Below are 18,467 nucleotides of genomic sequence, written 5' to 3' on the forward strand. Positions count from 1 at the left end.
AAACCTGGGATCCTGTTCTGTGAAGCTAAACATTTGCTAAGTAATTTAAACATTGTTATTTCACTGTGGATGCATCCGAGCAAGATACCAAAAGTACAGCAAGATACCAAAAGTATAGTACCACAGCCTCCCTTTGTTTGTTTGTTATTTCTTGGTTTGATGTTTTCGCATCACGGAGGTTTAAGAAGCCAAATGAGGGTCTAATGCTTTGATGGTGCCTCAGGTGCTCATCTTCTTGCTGAAAACCCCGAAGCCTCTCTTCCGAACTGAGCCAGGCCCAGCCCAGTTTTGGAGTGCTGCTACAGATCTGCCATCAAAGCTTGGTGGCACCCTCTAGCACAGGACTTTTCAAACTTTTTCATGCTGTAGAACAGGGTTTCTCAACCTTGGCAACTTAACGTGTGGACTCAACTCCCAGAATTCCCTAGCCAGCATATGCTGGCTGGGGAATTCTGGGAGTTGAAGTCCACAAGTCTTAAAGTTGCCAAGGTTGAGAAAGCCTGCTGTAGAACCTGTTCATAAACCAACCCATCAACCAACCCCGCTGATCAAGAGGGGTGGGGCTTCTGAATGTCAGCTGACAAGCCCCCTCCTTTCCACTGTACAGTAGTGACTAAGGGACAAAAACCCTCTCCATAACTGTCAACGCCATTAGGTAGAACAGAGCAGAAAATCAATTCCGCAGGAAGGCCAAAACTACTTTTCTTGAAATTGGCTATAATAACAGAATCTTGCAAGTCTGTTTGTGCTGTGCCTCCTCCTCCTTCTTAGAGTTCAGTGAATTAGGGAGGCATCTGCTGAGCCCTTTCAAATGTTCCTCTGGACTTAAAAATGTTTCAGCCCCTTTTGCCTAGAAATGGCTCATGCATATTTCCATCAAGGTCATCTAACTTACTCTCTGCAATAAGTAACTAAGTGTGTGTGTGTGTGGGGGGGGGGAATGGAGACCCTCTCTGCAAGGAATGAAGCCTTAGTCCTTGTGGAGGGCCCCCCCCTTAATACCTTGCAGAATTTTTTTCTCCTTAGTCCTGCAGAACCCATTCAAATCCTTGCAGAACCTAAGGTCCCATGGAGCCCAGTTTAAAACTCCCACTCTAGCAAACAGAACTGGTGCATTTCCGTGTCACTGAGAAGGCAAGTAGTAGGTAACTGCCAATAGAAGAGAATATATGTAGCTCAGGGTTGAACTATGGAGTCCTTGGGGTTCTGTGAACAACCAAGCTCAGAGAACCCGAAGGACTGCAACAGTAGGTAATTGGTCTAAAAAGACAAGGATGCTGAACAGGAGAGGAGATAATCGACACAATAGAGAACACAAAAAATTTAGCTGCAAATGAGACCCAACCTTCTGTTTTCAAGAAATATGGAACACAGAAATGTTTATTTTGTGTATATATGACAGAGCTCCCTAGATCTCAACTGCAGAAAAGATTTCATGTAGGGACTGCGTTCCCACACCAAGGTGATTGAATTAATCCATTTGCTGGATTTGTATACCATGAGCCATAAACTAATCAAGTGACTGGGTTTGCATCACACACAACCTCAACAAGTACGTAACCAAACTGAACCCTGACCAAGCTTTGCACCTTGATAAGTTCCATTTCTCAGTTTCTCCAGCTGCCCACTTGTAGAGGGCTCTCAGCTAACAAGAGTTAAATCAACAGAATAACAGTTTAAAGCAACATAAAAGCAGCCATGCTGGAAGGAGAGCAGCTATGGTTTCAGAGTGGGAAAACACACACCCACACCCCAACACAGTAGATCCCCCAAGCCTGAGGTTGGAGCAGGTTGTTTTTGTATGCCTAAAAATAAATGAACACATTGAATCACCATGGACTCAAGCTGGTGCAAGTAACGAAGCTTAAGAATTAGGACTGGGGTTAGGGTTCAGTCCATATCACTAAGCGATGATATTTGCAATGCAGCCTAAAGACAGCTGCAATGACCCTGCATTATGAAAAATCCATGAGAGAAATGTGCAGAAAAATACAGGGACCCCCCCCCCCCAAACCAAGGTTGAGGAATCATATTTCATACGAAGGCCAACTGACTAAGGAGAAGGTCTACAATAGATCCGATTTGTGCCGCAAACCTGGGGTAGGTCTGTCTTTGTTTCCCTTTAAGACATGTTTGACTGTTCTACATTGCTGCGGTATTGATTCAACAAAGCATCCAATACATTATTTGAGAATAATGTAAGAACCAGAAGTGCCCGGCAATTCACATTACAAAAGGCAAGGTCTCTTCCTAAAAGAGAAACTATGCCCATCTTTCTTTTTCGCGCTCTCTAATGCTTGCTTTCAAGGCACCGAACAATCATCAAGCTGTCTCTGTCTTTCAAATGTGCAAAGAAAGTGTGACTTTTACTTCTTTCTCACAACTCCATGCACATCCGTAGAATGCAACTTGCTTTAGAGCAGTGTTTCTCATCCTGAGCACCTTTAAGGTATGTGGACTTCAACTCCCAGAAATCCCCAGCCAGCCATGCTGGCTGGGGATTTCTGGGAGTTGAAGTCCACACACCTTAAAGGTGCTCAGGATGAGAAACACTGCTTTGGAGTTTCATCATGTACACTCCACTGAAGTCCCTTTCTTTTCTCCAAGCCCAGAAGAAATTAAAAAAAAAAAAAGGACAATCCAATTTATATTTCCTGATATAAAAAGATAATGTTCTTCCTCTTCTATCATTTCCTATCTGCAGTTTTAATTTAATGATGAGGGTTTGAGGCCACACTTCAGCCTGCCTTCAAGCAACGGTCATAAAGCTATTGGATGCACTCCCAGTTTCTGTATTCAGCCTTGCACTGTACGGCAATTTTTGCCAAGCAGCTGATCCCGCGGGTGGGTGTCAAGTGAAACTGGAAAAGCCCAGTTCTGCACCAAGCTGCCTATGACCCTGGAGCAGTTCTTCCCTCTTCCCTCCGTAGGAGTCAAACCAAGTATATGTCACAGAAACCACTCTCTACTTTTTTACTTTTGCTGTTTTTGTTGTTCCTTCAAGTCAGAGTTGATTCCTGATAAGTCTCTGGAGTTTTCTTGGCAAGATTTCGGAAGTGGTTTGGCCTTGCTTCCTTCCTAGGGTTGAGAGAGAGTGACTGGCCTAAAGTCACCCAGTTGGCTTCATGTCTAAGGCAGGACTAGAACTCACAATCTCCAGGATTTTACCCTGATGCCTTAACTACTACACCAAACTGTCTCTCTACTTCATTTTTACACTGTGTGTATCCTGGGTGACTGCTAGGACTACCTGGACTACCAACTACTGCTGGCTGGGGAATTCTGGAAGCTGAAGTCCACACATCTTAAAGTTGCCATGTTTGAAAAACACAGCTATAGAATACCAGCTGGCTAACCCTTTAGAATAATGTCTGGTAGAGAAATTTGGGTGGAAAATGTATAAAACCTCGTACATCGGGGCGTGACATAATGTAATAGCTGTATTTTTTTGCTCTGAGAGCTTAAGAGAAGATGGACTGTGCATGGCATTCTCACAGATTCGCAAAAACTAGTAATGCTGGGTTGAATTGGAGGCCTGGTGTTTGCTCAACCTTTTATCCCCTCCTGTCAGGCCCAGCCCAAGAAGAACAGAGAAACAGTGCAGCCAAGTTCAGTTCTTTTATTGCTTACACCTTATAGACAGAATCTTGCCAGACTAAATCTGTATTACTCTAACCTAGTGGATATACCCTGGGAGATTCTAGGGAGTGGCTATTCTAGGGTGTGTCCTCTTCCCACGCTCCTGCTCTGGACTGTGTTGTCTCTTGTCTCGCCCCTCTTCCTGGAATGTGCTGTCTCCTTCCTGAGGACCTACTGCATTACTGTAGTCCATCACGTCATGTCCCCCTTCATCAACACAGTATCTCACACCTCGAAAAGTTAGACTGTGTATATGCAAGGAGTATATGCCAGCAGTATATGCAAGGCTGGCTGGGGAATTCTGGGAGTTGAAGTCCACACATCTTAAAGTTGCCAAGGATGACAAACACTAGTTCAGAGTAATGTTATCTCTTTCCTTTCCCTGAATTCAGAATAGAATTTTGGGTGGAGCTTTGAAGTTTCCGTCTGCCTTTCCCTAACACAGCAGCACTGGAGCAGTGTTAGAAACCAAAGCTGAGCCCAAATATTTTTATTTATTCTAGTAGTTAGAGTGGCACATCAGTGACAGTTTTCCAGGCTCAACTTTTCCAGAGAGCCCTTGGGGGATTACTGTTTGCTATTGAGGTTTGGATGTTGGCTTATTTATTTAATTATTAACCAGGCATTGTTTGTTATTTTTCCTTTTTGTTTATGAACCTGTACTGTCCCTTTTTTAAAAACCGTGGGTGTTTTATTGCTTTTTGGCACGCTGCTGTGACCCACTGTGAGCCTGGATAGCTTAATAATTAATAATGAGAATGGAGAATAATCAGATTCCCGCATAAAACATTCTCACCTGCTTTTTCCCCTTTAAGAACATTTCCAATATACTAAAAACCATCTGAGGTATAAAACGGTTAAAACAATCATTTGATAACGTTCCAAACATGTTAGAAAAATAAGTTCAACAAACTAAAATATGGGACAATTCCAGATCAGACTAGAGGAGATCAGCCCAGATCAGAAATATATCTGGTTTTTCAAAATTCACTCCATTTGTGGACAGAGAAACGGGAGGAAATGTTTTCTAATGGCTTTGCAAGAATGGAGTTCGCAAAGAGCCCTCCAAAGGGTTTATTGGCTTCATTTTCCTTGCAAACTTAACAACCATGTTGGCAGCTCAGATGCCATTTTGAATTCTCCTCAGTGCTCTGGGCCTAGAGCAACATACAGCAGGATCAGGCAGTTGACCCTCACCTTGGGATTACGTTTAATTTTTAAAATTGGAGCAAAGAACATTGACAAATCATAATAATAATAACAAAAATCTTTTGGGGATGTGGGAAGGCACACTTTTTTAGTTATTTCTTTTACCCTAGAAGGGCTTCAGGAAGCATGACAAACTCATCTGAATACTGCATGTAGCTCTCAAATATTCTTTGGGTAGACCCTGGAGCCTCCTTTGAGGAGAGGTGCCAAAATCTGGCAACATAATTACCCTAAACAATACTGCATGCTGTATACGAAACATAGTGTGCGTCCTAAAATGTTTAGCTTTGGTGAAAAATTAATAGCCTTTAACTTTAACCTAGGCCCGAGAGCTAGTTTGGTGCAGTGCTTAAAGCACCAGGCTAGAAACCGGGAGATTGTGAGTTCTAGTCCCGCCTAGGCATGAAGCCAGCTGGGTGACCTTGGGCCAGTCACTCTCTCTCAGCCCTAGGAAGGAGGCAAGGGCAAACCACTTCTCAAATTTTGCCAAGAAAACTATGGATTTATCTTTGTAGTTGCCAAGACTGACTTGAAGGCACAAACAACTCTCACCCCCAAGCCCCTAAACGCCCCCCCAAGCCTAATAGAGATATACATGTAGCTGTATAGTACTATACAATACAATCAGTTGTAAGTACTGCACAGCATCACCAAGATTAATATTTAACTGACAATTTAAAGTTTAATATACAGGTAGTCCTTACTGACTGCAACTGGGACCGACAACTCTGTTGCTAAGTGGCACGGTCGTTAAGCGCAACATCACATGACTATGCCGACTTATGACATCAGTTCCTTCAGTTTTGGCTGCAGTTGTTCACGTGGAGTCCTTGGAGTTCTCTGAGCTTGGTTCTTTTCTTGCAAACATTTCATTACTTGGCTAGGTAACAGTTAAGCGAATCACCATGGGTCATTAAACGTGATGTAACATGACCATGACTTCTGACTTCCTGCCAGCTTCCCCATTGACTTTGTCAGTAGCCAACTATAAAAGTCACAAATGGCAATCACATGACCATGAGACACTGCAACTGTCATAAATACGAGCCGGTTGCCAAGCACCCAAATTGCAATCATGTGACCGTGGAGACACTGCGACAGCTGCAACTTCAAGGACCGGTTGTAAGTCTCCTTTTTCAGTGCCATCATAACTTCAAATGGTCACTGATCCAGTGGTTGATAAGTGAGGACTACCTGTGTATACATACATATTCACATACAGATATGCACATATGCACACACACCCTTAACCCTAAAGCCCAGGAGGGAGGGTCTTGTTCCTCACTGTGTGATCCCTTCTTCACATCACTGCACTGCCTACTACCACCCTTCTCTACCCCACACCATTAAATGAGATACTTGGCCACCAAATGCTTGCCCACCTTTTTCCTAAAGATCACCTTCTGGTCTTCAATTATGGCGGAAAAGAGACTCCTGTCTCCACTGCAGAAGAAATGTTCAACTACCAGCTGGTTAGCTGGACATGTTATTTTTTGGCTAAGGTAATGGAACAACTTTTGCTCAGCTCTGTCCTTATATAATTGTGGAGAGAAGCTTCCTGATGATGGTGGTGGTGGTGATGGTGATGATTTCATCTATAATACTGGAGTTCCACTTCATTGTTCTATCAACCAATTGTGTCAAAGCCACATTCCAGTTATCCTTCTGATACAGAATAAAATAGATTTTCAGATAGCCGTTGGCACTGTTTTTCAAAAGACAGCAGAGCAGATATATTATTAACTCAGAGGAGCATGGAGGACAAAGCAAAGCCTTCAGGAATGTGACTGCTTATAGTTTTTTAACCATAAAACATCGTGCTATGCCATCAATAGGACTCAAAGATGCACAACAGAAAGTAAGAATCTTTGCTCCCTTCATCTTTATGTCCTTGGTTTCACGGATGGTTAAAATGAAGGAAAAAAAAACAGTTTTCCCCAGCTGTATGCCTGGACGCCACTCTTCTCTGCCAGAGACAAGTTGGTGAATTGCTATTTGCAACTTAAGAACATAGTGAACAACTCTGCTGGACTGAGCCAAAGATCTGCCTTCTTCAACGTCCTATTACCTACCACTGTGATTTAACCTAATAGTTCTAGGAAGACATGAGAGTTATAATCCTTCTCTACAACTGCTCTTCATCTTTTGTTATTTGGGGGCACATGGAAGTTCTATCTAATTGGTTATCATTTCTGCAAACTGTAGGGTTCCCCTAAGCCTGTTGATATTCAGATTTGGAAAACCAGTATGCTGATAAAATAGTATATCAGGTGCCTTATAACCACTGGATAAAATCTATCCTCCATCTATATGTCTGAACCTTCTGGTGCAATAGCTGAAGTTGGAGAGGTGGGTAATAGTGACTCTTAGACTAGACAGAATTCTTAATAAACTCTGAGCAGATGCTTCTGACTCTCAAGGGCAAAAAAGGAATAACTCAACATCTTTTGACTCAAAAAAACAGGCAGGAAAAAGGTCAAGAATTCAAAGTCTGGAGCAGATATTGCTATTGATATAGATATAGGTGGCTTGATTTCTGCATTCTGAAATATATGTCTTCTTTCTGGGTTCTGAATGATATAACAGGCTATTGTTGTGACCTGACTAGATTCATTGGGTGTTGGGTGGCACATAAGTTGGATAAATAAATAAATAAATAAATAAATAAATAAATAAATAAATAAAAAAAATATTTCTTATCTGCAAGAAAAAAAGTTTGTGTTATATCTGAGTAACTTCTATCATAAGATAAATTCCTAAATATGGGACTGATTGTCAGGAGCATTGAAATGTATTGCCATGCCTGCTGTGAAGTCTGACACCTTTAATGCCATCTGAGCTGATGATCATCCACATATCTTCTGCAAACTCCTTTCTGTAAATTTAATTATGCCTTTCTTTTGTTGAGCACCAATTAATTGCCCATCAGTTGCAGTGAATGACCCTTAAGTTCTAGCTTTTGGGGAAAGGGGAGGAAAAATCCATCCATCTATCAGCTATGTGTTATTTTATATCTCTGTATCATAGCACTTCATAACCAGCCCAATCTTTCTGGGGCTGGAGGGCATGCTGGATTTTGAGAACATATTGTGGCACTTTCCCAAAATGGCCACCATGGTGGTTGTAACCATCTGCAAAACTGCTATTAACTAGAATGCAAACTAGTGGCAGCGTTCTCTACTACCACCTCTAGCCTCACAGGATACGTTCTATACCTCATCTTACCTTTCCCAAACAGGAATGCACACATACAAAGGTCTGGGGTCTATGAGAAGCATCCAAATAGTGAAACTTGGATTTGAAAAAAATTCCCTTTTATGGACTGGGTGCAATGGATCAAATTTGATTTTTGGGCTTCACCTTTGAAATTATGGACCAGTCTGTTTTTTTCTTGAGTTGAGACAGTTAATGAGATTTATGTCATTTGAGTAATGATGTACTTGATGTTTTTACATTATTTGCATCAATTTACATAATCTGCACAATTCCACAAATAACACAAATGTAAATTACATCAATTACATTTAATGCAGATTAAACAGACATTTAGATTTAATAGACATCTCCTTCCCCCAAAGGGTCCATTAATTCAAGGTTTCACTGTACTTAGAAATTACATTTGAAGCCAGTGATTTGCTTTGCAACACGCTAACTATTTCTTTCATTTTAATTAAAAGAAGCTAAAAACACCTTCCAGAAAATAAAACCAGGTGGGATAGGGAGACTGATGGGAACTATGGGAGATGTTGTCAGGGCCATTGGGAGTCTGTGCCCACCTGGGTACCCTGAATATCAATTATGTTTATATTGATGTGAGAAGCACATCTAAATTGCAAACCCTAAATAAGTTTTTCACCACTAAAAAAAAGGAGAAACATTTACAGCTATATACATTTGTGAACACATGCCGAAGTGATATAAATACAAACAGTTGCGTTAGTCAGCTTTAGCTTGATCATTTTGCTATTTCTTTTGTCTTTTCCACTAGATTCCATCAAAGTTCCCAGTAAACAACGTGATGGACTCTTCAGCGTCCTCTACTCTGGCAAATTCATTTGAGTCCCTTGCTTATTGTCTCACTCATTCTAGAAAGGAGGACAGAACTATGTCCATGGTGGCCAACCCTTATTAGCATTGACACAGCTAACTAAATCAAATAGAGCAATAGAACATAGAAACACACCATCAGTCATCTCATTCCTATTAGAAGTAAGATAGTTTCTCCTCTCTTTGGGAGGAGGGAAGCTAAACACTACCTACTTACAACACCATGTTCATCCAGTCTGCATAATATGGATCAAGACTGCCTTTCCGGTCAACATCTACCCTCTTAAACATTAAGTTGTGCACAACATCTTATTGTATCATATAAACTGGAACTTACATGCCTGTAAGTCTTACAAGATAAACTCAAATCTTTCCAAGGAAGGCCAGTAAATGCTGATCAATTTATTATCAATTCTCTTCCAAAACACACAAAGGTTAGCCTCATCATACATATTTTAGAGTGGCATGTGTTGAGATCTGTATAGTGGGTTCACATGCTAAACATTACCTCAAGGTAAGCAAAACAACTTCTGTATTCATATAACATGTTACGCTCAATTATATTAACATTGTTAAGGCTTGATGGCTTTGATACAACATGAGGAGCATGGACTATTCCCACATGTTGAACTGCAAATTATTGAAATTAGAATATTTAGAAACTGTGCAATGAAAAGGAGAACCTCACAAAGCCTAGAAACAAAGGTAAACTCAAGTGTTCTAGACGCCACAATGTTTTCTTCTTCTTTGATGGAGAAAAAATTAAAAGCAAGTTTTTGCATTCAAACTAAAGGAAACTGGTAATAAAAAATTATATTAGAGTTTTGCCCAAACCCTCAACTGAATTGCAGATATGTTGTATTTTCATTAGTTCTATGCATCTGTGGGGAGAAAAGTCTGCCTGAAAGGAAAAGACACTGTAATTGTGCATACATTTTCCAATATTATCCCATCTCTACCTAAAAGACCCAGGAAACAATAGAAGTAGAAAATGTGCATTGAAATCAATGAATGGAACCCTCCATATTTTGCTGAATTGCACCTCTCAAAATCCCATCCAGCATAGCCAGAACATTTGGAGGGCCACAAGCTCTCTTTCCAAGCAGAAATCTTTTAGCCTGTTTTCTGGATCCAAGTAAATGATTCCACTTGTGTTCTCACATTCCAGGGATGCTAACTGTCTCCCTATATTACTGGGTTAATTCAATGCAAGATTGAAAGGGTTAATCAGTTACAGTAATTGTTCAAACCCCTTCTGATGGATTAAAAAGTTTCTCCCTGATTAATGAAACAGCCAATCAATGTTTTAATTAAAAAAAATAAAAACAATTATAAAGATGGCAGTTGACATGCCTCATTGGAAAAGAGGCATCCCGATCTTTTTCTTCCCACACAAGACAAAATAAATCTCTTTTAGATGATAATTGCTTGCTTGCTACAATACTTTGGTGCAATTTTGAGAAACCAAGAAAGCCTACTTTTCAGTTCTGAATTCCTGTGCCACTAAGAAAATATTGGACTAACGGAGTAAGCCTCCTGCTGTTAATCAACTGAGATTTCTTTATCCATGAGGTAGCTTAAATTTAAATACAGAAGGATTTATTCTGTTGATAAGAATAAGGCAACAAATATTGATAGATTTACTCACCTGCCCAGCAGCAAAAATTCATCAGCCAGCCCCAAGCGCTTCATTGCCATCAACAGTCCTCGTACTGTCATGCCTTCACAGAAACACACTACAACTCTTGCTTTGGGTAAATGGCTTCTTAGCTTTTCCAACAACTTATCAAAACTCTGCTCCCCGGCATTGCTGTAGATCTTGTAGGAATGGGCAATGCAGATCCCTTCTTTAGCTGACATGTCTTTGAAAGCTTCCATCCCACTTTCGCCATAATTTCCTAAGCAAGAACCAAGATATGCAAAGATATTAGTAATAAGATTCTTGGGAAGTGCTCATATAGGCAATGATATGACATCTAAAATCTACAAACCAGGTGATCTGAGCTGAAGAAAAGTTTATAAGATATTACTACCCAAACCTCTGGGTCTTAGCTTCAATTTCTCACCTATTAAGAGGACATCCAATTTATTGCTCTCGCAATGATGTTCTGAAGACTTTTATCCTTATATTTATTTTTACATTTGTTGTACTCCAGTAAGCACCCACTCTATGTGATCTTGTCTGACCTGAACAATCTAAGCAGGATCATTGCTGCTTGGTACAAGTGTGAGATGCCACCAGGAAACCCCAGGTTTGTAGGCCAGATTGGAAGTCAAAACATCATCCTGGATCATGGCAGTGCTAAATCACTTTCACATGACTGCCAAGAAAATCGTGTGGTTACCTCTATGTAATCACTAGGAGTCAAGTTCAGCTTGAAGGTGACTTAACTTTACATATACAGGACAAACAAAAATACACATAAGCCGAGAAGTTTAAAACACCATTATACACTTTTACTTACCAGATTGATAATGGTTACAGTAGTGAACCATAGGTATAATCATTGTCCTGAGAATGGTGGTTACATTTAATTTGGAACCCTACAATCTCTGGGATCCATGCCTCTTTCATCAGCCCATCTTTGAGGTTGGACTTAAGTCTCTGATCTTTAGGGGAAAATTAATTTGAGCTATCAGTAGAAAGAAGAGTAGAGAAGGAAGAACCAGGGCTGTCAGGAAAGACTATTCTTTATCCAAATAATATAAATGTGTATCTCAGGAGCTACTTTTCAAGGAATCTGGGGTTTCTTCCAATCAAAGGATATGTCACAATCCTGGCCAGATGCAGATTGCATCAACTTGATTGTAACATGACAGTCTGCTATACCCGGACATGACTTTTAACTGGTAACCAGATTTAAGCCATTGATGCTACTGAGATGCAGACTATTACTGGAAACTAAAAGTGGTGGTTACACATTTTTAGATTGCATGAATTGGGTTATTTTGGCAGGAGGGGGTTGGATGAAACAGTATGCTAAATCATTTGGGGCAGTTGTTTTTGTACGTTGTGAAGTAAGTGTGAGGAACTCTTTATGAAATAACGAGGTCTTATGTTATCTGGAATGGAAGGGAGAGGAAAGAAGGATGATCTGAAAATTGTTTATTTGGACAAAGTCAAAAGTAAATCACCTCCACCATTTGGGAATTTATGCAGCTGCACTGAAGATACAGATATCCAGGGAAATGGAGAAAACTGCACAACTTTGCAAACAAGAGTATCCATCCAAAAAACAATTCTTATGAATAAGCCTTCCCTAATTAATTTTTCATAGAAATTCTCCTGATGGCAAGGAAGAATTTTTGAGAGAACATGAGCATGCATGTTTAATTGCAGTTATATGGGAGGGAATAATGAGAATTTTTCATAGCAGAGAAGGGAAAGATTGGCCATTTTTGTTACTTTTGTGGCAATCTTGGAAGAACTCTTCCACATATACTTAGATGTATTGTCAAAAGTTTGTAACACAAATCAAACACATAAAAAGTTCACAGCAGCTACAGCCAAGAAGAAGACTGCCTAGACTGGTAAACTGGGGCTCTGGTGTGTGTTTCCATGAATGGACATTTGTTTGAGTCAGAAATTGATTGGAAGAGGAATGAAAAAAGAAGTGACAAAAGTTATTCATTCATTTTGACTTTAATTCAACCCACCTTTGGCTTTGGCCTTGCCCACTACCAACATGAAGGGCCCCCTCATATTTTCTGATGGTACGGGTGAGCCTGTGTCATGGTTAGTTTGAGAGTTTATGAGTCTTCTCAGCTGCTATTTTTATGTCACTTTTGTTGTTTTTAATTCTGGTTGTTTTTATTGTTTTTATTCTGTTTTAATTGTGAGCCACCCAGAGTCATGTATACGAGATGGGCGGCCTATAAATTTACTGAATAAATACATAAATAAATAAGTTGCATATCAGTCTCAAATGGGGAAGTGCAGCCTCATCTAAGACCAACAATGGAAATGTCCCTGACCCAGGGTGGCAAATAGCCACAGCTACTCAGTCTTGACAGGACTGAACTAAAGTCTGTTCCTCCTCATCCAGACCTGAACAGTCTCCAGATGCTGGGTTAATGCATTGATAGCTTCACCTGCATAGCCTGGGGTTGAGATGTATACCTGGGTATCATCAGCATATTGGACCCTGGACCAATGTATGATTGCACCCAGTGGTTCCATGTAGAAGTTAAACAGGAAGGGAGAGAGCATCGACCCCTGAGGCACTCCCCCAAGTGAGGGGCCATGGGCATGATCTCTCCCCTCTCTTCAAACCAACTGTGAACAACCACTGAGGAAGAAGGAAGACCACTGCAGCACAGTGCATTCCACTCCCAATCCCTGCAGCTAGTCCAGAAGGATATCATGGTTGATGGTATCAAAAGCCACTGAGAGATCAAGGTGCACAAGGATGGATGCACTAACCCCATTCTGGTTCTGCTAAAGGTCATTAATAAGCACAACCAATCTCCTTCAAACTATACCCTGGTTTGAAAACCAACTGAAACAGGTCCAGATAATTTGTTTCCTCCAACAACCTCTGTAGCTGCAATCTTAACACCTTCTCCACAACCTTCCCCACAAAGGGAAGATGGAACCTGGACTATAGTGGTCCAGAATGGATGGGTTCAGGAATGGTCTCTTGAGACGGAGGCATAGCATCACCTCCTTCAAGGACAGAAGAACCACACTGTCTTTCAAAGAGGATGTCACCGCTGTGTTGTTCACCTCCAGTTTATTTTTTTGTACTGTTGAGTTTGGATGAAATCCCTCTAGCAAATTCTATATCTCTTTCCCAACCAGCATTTTCAGCTAGTTAATGTCATGAATCAATGCATGAGGCAGATGATTTCACAAAAGTAATATTAGTAACAGGACAAGTGTTAGTGTACAAAGTGAAAAAGTGATCCGAGAGAAAGGGTTTTTTTTCCTTATGAATTTTCAACTGAAGAAGAAAATAAGAAGAAGAAGCAACTAGCAAAGCTATTTAAACTGGATCTTTTTTCCCATAGCTCTGTTTTTAAAATGAAAAGGCCAGATTTTTACCGGTTATAAGACCCATACCAAATGTAACTTAACTTATGAAGAAGAGTTAAAGAAACTGGGAATTTTTTATCCTAAAGAAGAAAAGGCCGAGGGCAGACATTATAGTAGTCTTCCAATACTTAAAGTGGTGTCACACGGAAGAGGGTGTGGATTTATTTTCCTTAGCTCCTGAGGATGGGACAAGAACCTATTGGTGAAAGCTTTATAGAGAGAGGTCCAAACTCAAATAAGGAGGAATTTCCTGATCACAAAAGCTATGAAGCAATGGCACAGCTGCCCTCCTGGAATCATGGTGGCTCCATCACTGGAGGTTTTCAACTAAAGGTTGGACAGCCGTTGGTCTGGGATGGATTGAGGATACCTACTCTGTGCAGGGCATTGCACTAGAACAGTGTTGTCCAAACTTGGCCACTTTAAGATGAGTGGATTTCAACTCCCAGAATTCCCCAGTCAGCCATGCTGGCTGGAGAATTCTGGGAGTTGAAGTCCACTCATCTTAAAGTGGCCAGGTTTGGACAACACTGCACTAGAAGTTTTCCAAGATCCCTTCTAACGCTATGATTCCATGAGCCAAAAATACCCTAAATTGGCTCTAAAAGTGTAAGAAGTTTAGGGAGGGAGAGGGAGAGAGAGGGGGAGAATGAAAGAGAGAGAGAGAGAGAGAGAGAGAGAGAGAGAGAACAGATTGACAGTTTTTTTCCCAGATGAAATATAATATGATCTGCTCAATAGCAACATGTTCAGAATTCCCACCCATTTTAGCAAATTCTTCCTCTCATCTTCTGCAGGATGCAGCCGCTACAACGAAGTAAGGATAAAAAAGAGGGAACAAAGTATTCCAAATACTTCTATTTCTTTATACAAATTTTTGGAAAATACGCAACTCATGCTGGAAGGTGTCAACAATTTTGGGCCTTCAGGTTAGAGAAAGAGATGAACTAAACAGTTCACCCTCAATAGACTGAAGTTTCTACTCCTGGAGTTCCTTTAATCCAGGAATTATGTGTTTGATTTCCTAGAAAAGAGGAACTTTCTTCCTGACAGAACAAAAAGTGAGGAAACAAAACACTTTCCCCCACTTCCGCCATTTCATTTAATGTTATCTGAATTGCGATCTTATCTGTATAGTTTATGTTTGAATGTATTGGATGTGTTATATTTTCAAATCCTTACATGAACGATTATGCCACTATCTGTTGAAGTTGGCACTGTTTTCAATTTTGTAATGCCATTCAATCGTTTTAAACATCTGCAGAGATATGCTAAGTGGTATCGGCACTAATGTTTCATATGGGGGTGGGGGTATGCCAGACAGACAGACAGACAGAAACTTTATTTCAGTCATGAGCCAATAAAAATACATTTGGTAAAACAAATAAAACAAAATTAACCCCTCACATCAATGACTGTTGGCAACCATTTGGGGGTGAAGCTTGCACATAATGTTGCAAAACTGTGCTACTTTTGGAACGGTAGATTTATCTTGATTGTGTAACAAAGAATACAAATAAAAATTATTGGAATGCCCCAGAAATTTAGATAAAAAAGGGATAATCTGGTGGTGAATGTCCCTGTAGAACTGACAATACAAAAGAAGATGGGCTGTGGTTTCTATAGCACCCATTTCACAGGGGCAATATCAAGTGTCTTAAGAGGTTTCCCTATATTTCCCTTCCAAAACAGCTGTGGGGAGAACATTAAATCGAGCTAAAGATAAGGTTCTCCTGAATTTAGCAACTGTGATGCAATATAAATATGAAGCTGGTTTAGGCACTAAAATTTGGTTATTTACAATTATATTGTGAGAAAAAGCAGCCATTTCTGTTTGGCCTTCTGTATCTATACCAGCACACTGAGCAAAATTGCAAAGAATAAGACTGTGTTTTGTGTGTATTACCTAAACTAGTATAGATATGGGATAAAGAATTACAAGTGGAAGAATGAGCAATCATGGGACACATTTGCTGATCTCTGGAGACTAGGTAGAAAGAGCACCAAAATTATTCCCAGCATTATAATACAGTAGGTATGAAATTGAAGAAAAGTGAAACTATGCTCAGAGAAGAGACAACACAGTCCAGAGCAGGAGCATGAGAAGAAGAAATTTAAGATAGCCACTCCCTAGAATCTCCCAGGATGTATCTATTAGGTTAGCATAGTACAGATTTAGTCTGGCAAGATTCTGTCTATATGGTATAAGCAATAAAAGAACTGAACTTGGCTGGACTACTTCCTTGTTGTTCTTGGGCTGGGCCTGACATGAACAAACAGTAAGTGGGGTATCTTTATACCTTGGCAAGTAGATTGGGTGGATGAGCCCAAACTCTCTTCTTCTATCAGAATTCTCTATTCTGCTCTCCTTCACCTCCTCCTTCAATCCAACAGCAGTCCTCCACAATCATCAAAATCTATTGAACTCTTTTATCTCCTTCCATGCAACTTGATTTTCCTAGTTCCAACTGCTTCTTCAAAAGTTACCTTCCTCTTCATCTTTCTTTCCTTCATCTGTCCTTCAAGCTTCTACCTTTCAGCCATGTCTACTGCCAATCACCAGCCTTATTCCTTCATCTACTATCCAATGGTTCAGGTGCAGTACTCTGACACCTTGCTCGCTCTTTACTCTTCCTCAATGCATCCTTAACCACAGCTACAACTACCAACTCATTATTCCTAAGTTATATTTCCCCTGGCTTAGCAATAGTCATGCCTAACAGTGAGCTGATACTGGGCAAGAATATATAATTATAGTAAGTCCTCTTTAGAACATACATTCGACCTAAAACTATGATAAGTCCTTGGAATAGGAATATTTTAAACTTAAAGAATAAGAAGGGCTTTTGTTAACAGCTGCCATCTTTCAACTGGCTTCAAGGTGAAAATAAGGTATAATAATGTATATAAGGGTTTTAAAAAATGAAATAATTGTTTTTCTTGGGCATAATATTCCTGTGAAGCAGGACTTTGGACCTGAATTTCTTGGAAAGATGATTTCCATTTCTGATGCATGTTGCCTGTAAAAAATGGGATGTGTAAAAGCCTGGAAAACAATATTGTGTGTGTATGTGTTTATGTGTCTGTGAATATATGTGCAGGTAGGTAGAAATGGCACCAGAGTTAAAACTCTCTTAAGGGTTAAGCAATGGCACCAGAGCTAAGGGTTTCAATTCTTAAGTTGAAAGAAAAAAGGAGTGGGATCTAAGCAACTGTACAACCGTAACAGAAAAAAACAAAGACAGTGATTATATTGAGAGTATTTATTCTTCATAATTCAGATGCTGTGGTTCCTTTCAAACAGGGCTGTCATATTTACACTGCATTCATACAAACCACCACATGATGGCAGCAGAGGGTTTCCTGTATCTGCTGCCATCTAGTCATCCTCTGGATACTTGCAGCCCAGACATGGTAGCCCTAATGGGCACCCAAGGGTTTACTTTGGAATGATGGGGATGGGGATGGGAATAAAGTTAAAAAGGAGCATTACTGAGATGGTGACTACACATGCTGGGACTTTTAAATCCAAAGGAACCTGTTCAATTATTCACAGCAAGGGAATGCTGATGCTAAATTGAATAATGTTGGCTAGCCATTTTGCAAATTAGCTACTTAGTGGCAGAAACGCACTGTTATTTACAGCTCTTTTCATTATTCATAACTGTTTCAGCATAGTGTTTTCCAAAGGCGCATTAGTCCGAGCTTCGGATCACAGCCTCTCTTCTTAATTGCCCAGAGAAAATGCAAGTCACATTTGCCACTTTAATGGGCACCTTCTGAGCTGAGCTGGATCTGATTGCTCTCCAGCTTTGCACAGAATTACAACAGACAAGGCAGTGAGGTCTCTGTGGAACTGCTTACACATCTGAAGTAACAAGTAGATGTCAGATGTCAGCACTCAGCTTCTGAGGGAGGGAGAAGACTCCAGAAGAAGAATTATGGAGTATCACAGGAGATTCCAGCTTACTTCAGGGACACAGAATTTCATTCTCTATCCTGTAGAGAAATGTGTATATAATGATTTCTGAAGTGGGTATCCCTCTTCATGGGTATTATAGGATAACTTAGGGCTTACCAACCCATCCACTTCGATGATCAGGTATTTGGTAACCAATCACAACCAATGTCTGGCATCAGGAGGCCCTAGTAGGGCCATGCAGATACAACTAAATCACTACAAGAGTCTTGGAGTCTGGAAATACCCAATTCATTTCAGTTAGCCCTGTAGCACTCCACCTGGACTTACTCTGTCAACCTGGAATTCCCCACTATTATCTAGCATGGATAAAAACATAAAAGAGCTGTAACATTTTTGTTTTTCTTTTTATCAAAATCAGGATGATATTCACAAGAAAGCACTCCAAAGATTGCAGAAAGCAGAAGTTCACAATGTACATAAGATTCTTTTAGAATCTTATTACCAAAATTAGATATCAGCCCTTCGAGGTAACCCAGACAAGAAATACAAACCATGACTACTAACACCACAAGTAACAGTAACAGAATCTTGCAGCCTGAAAGCACCTCTCCCATC

The 18,467-nt window shown here is 40.3% G+C and overlaps 1 protein-coding gene across 1 annotated transcript in view; it reads right to left on the reverse strand.

The window, feature by feature from the left end:
• Positions 1–18,467, reverse strand: part of GRM5 (glutamate metabotropic receptor 5) — a 206,414-nt gene that overhangs the window by 115,211 nt on the left and 72,736 nt on the right. The window contains exon 2 of the mRNA XM_088140844.1: positions 10,544–10,793. Coding sequence (XP_087996970.1) covers positions 10,544–10,793 — 250 coding nt within the window. The remainder of the gene's footprint in view (positions 1–10,543; positions 10,794–18,467) is intronic.

Source organism: Python bivittatus, unplaced genomic scaffold, assembly GCF_059951505.1.
Source record: "Python bivittatus isolate LINGU-HERP-01145 unplaced genomic scaffold, Pbiv_v1 ctg000340_np1212, whole genome shotgun sequence".
Lineage (NCBI taxonomy): Eukaryota > Metazoa > Chordata > Lepidosauria > Squamata > Pythonidae > Python > Python bivittatus.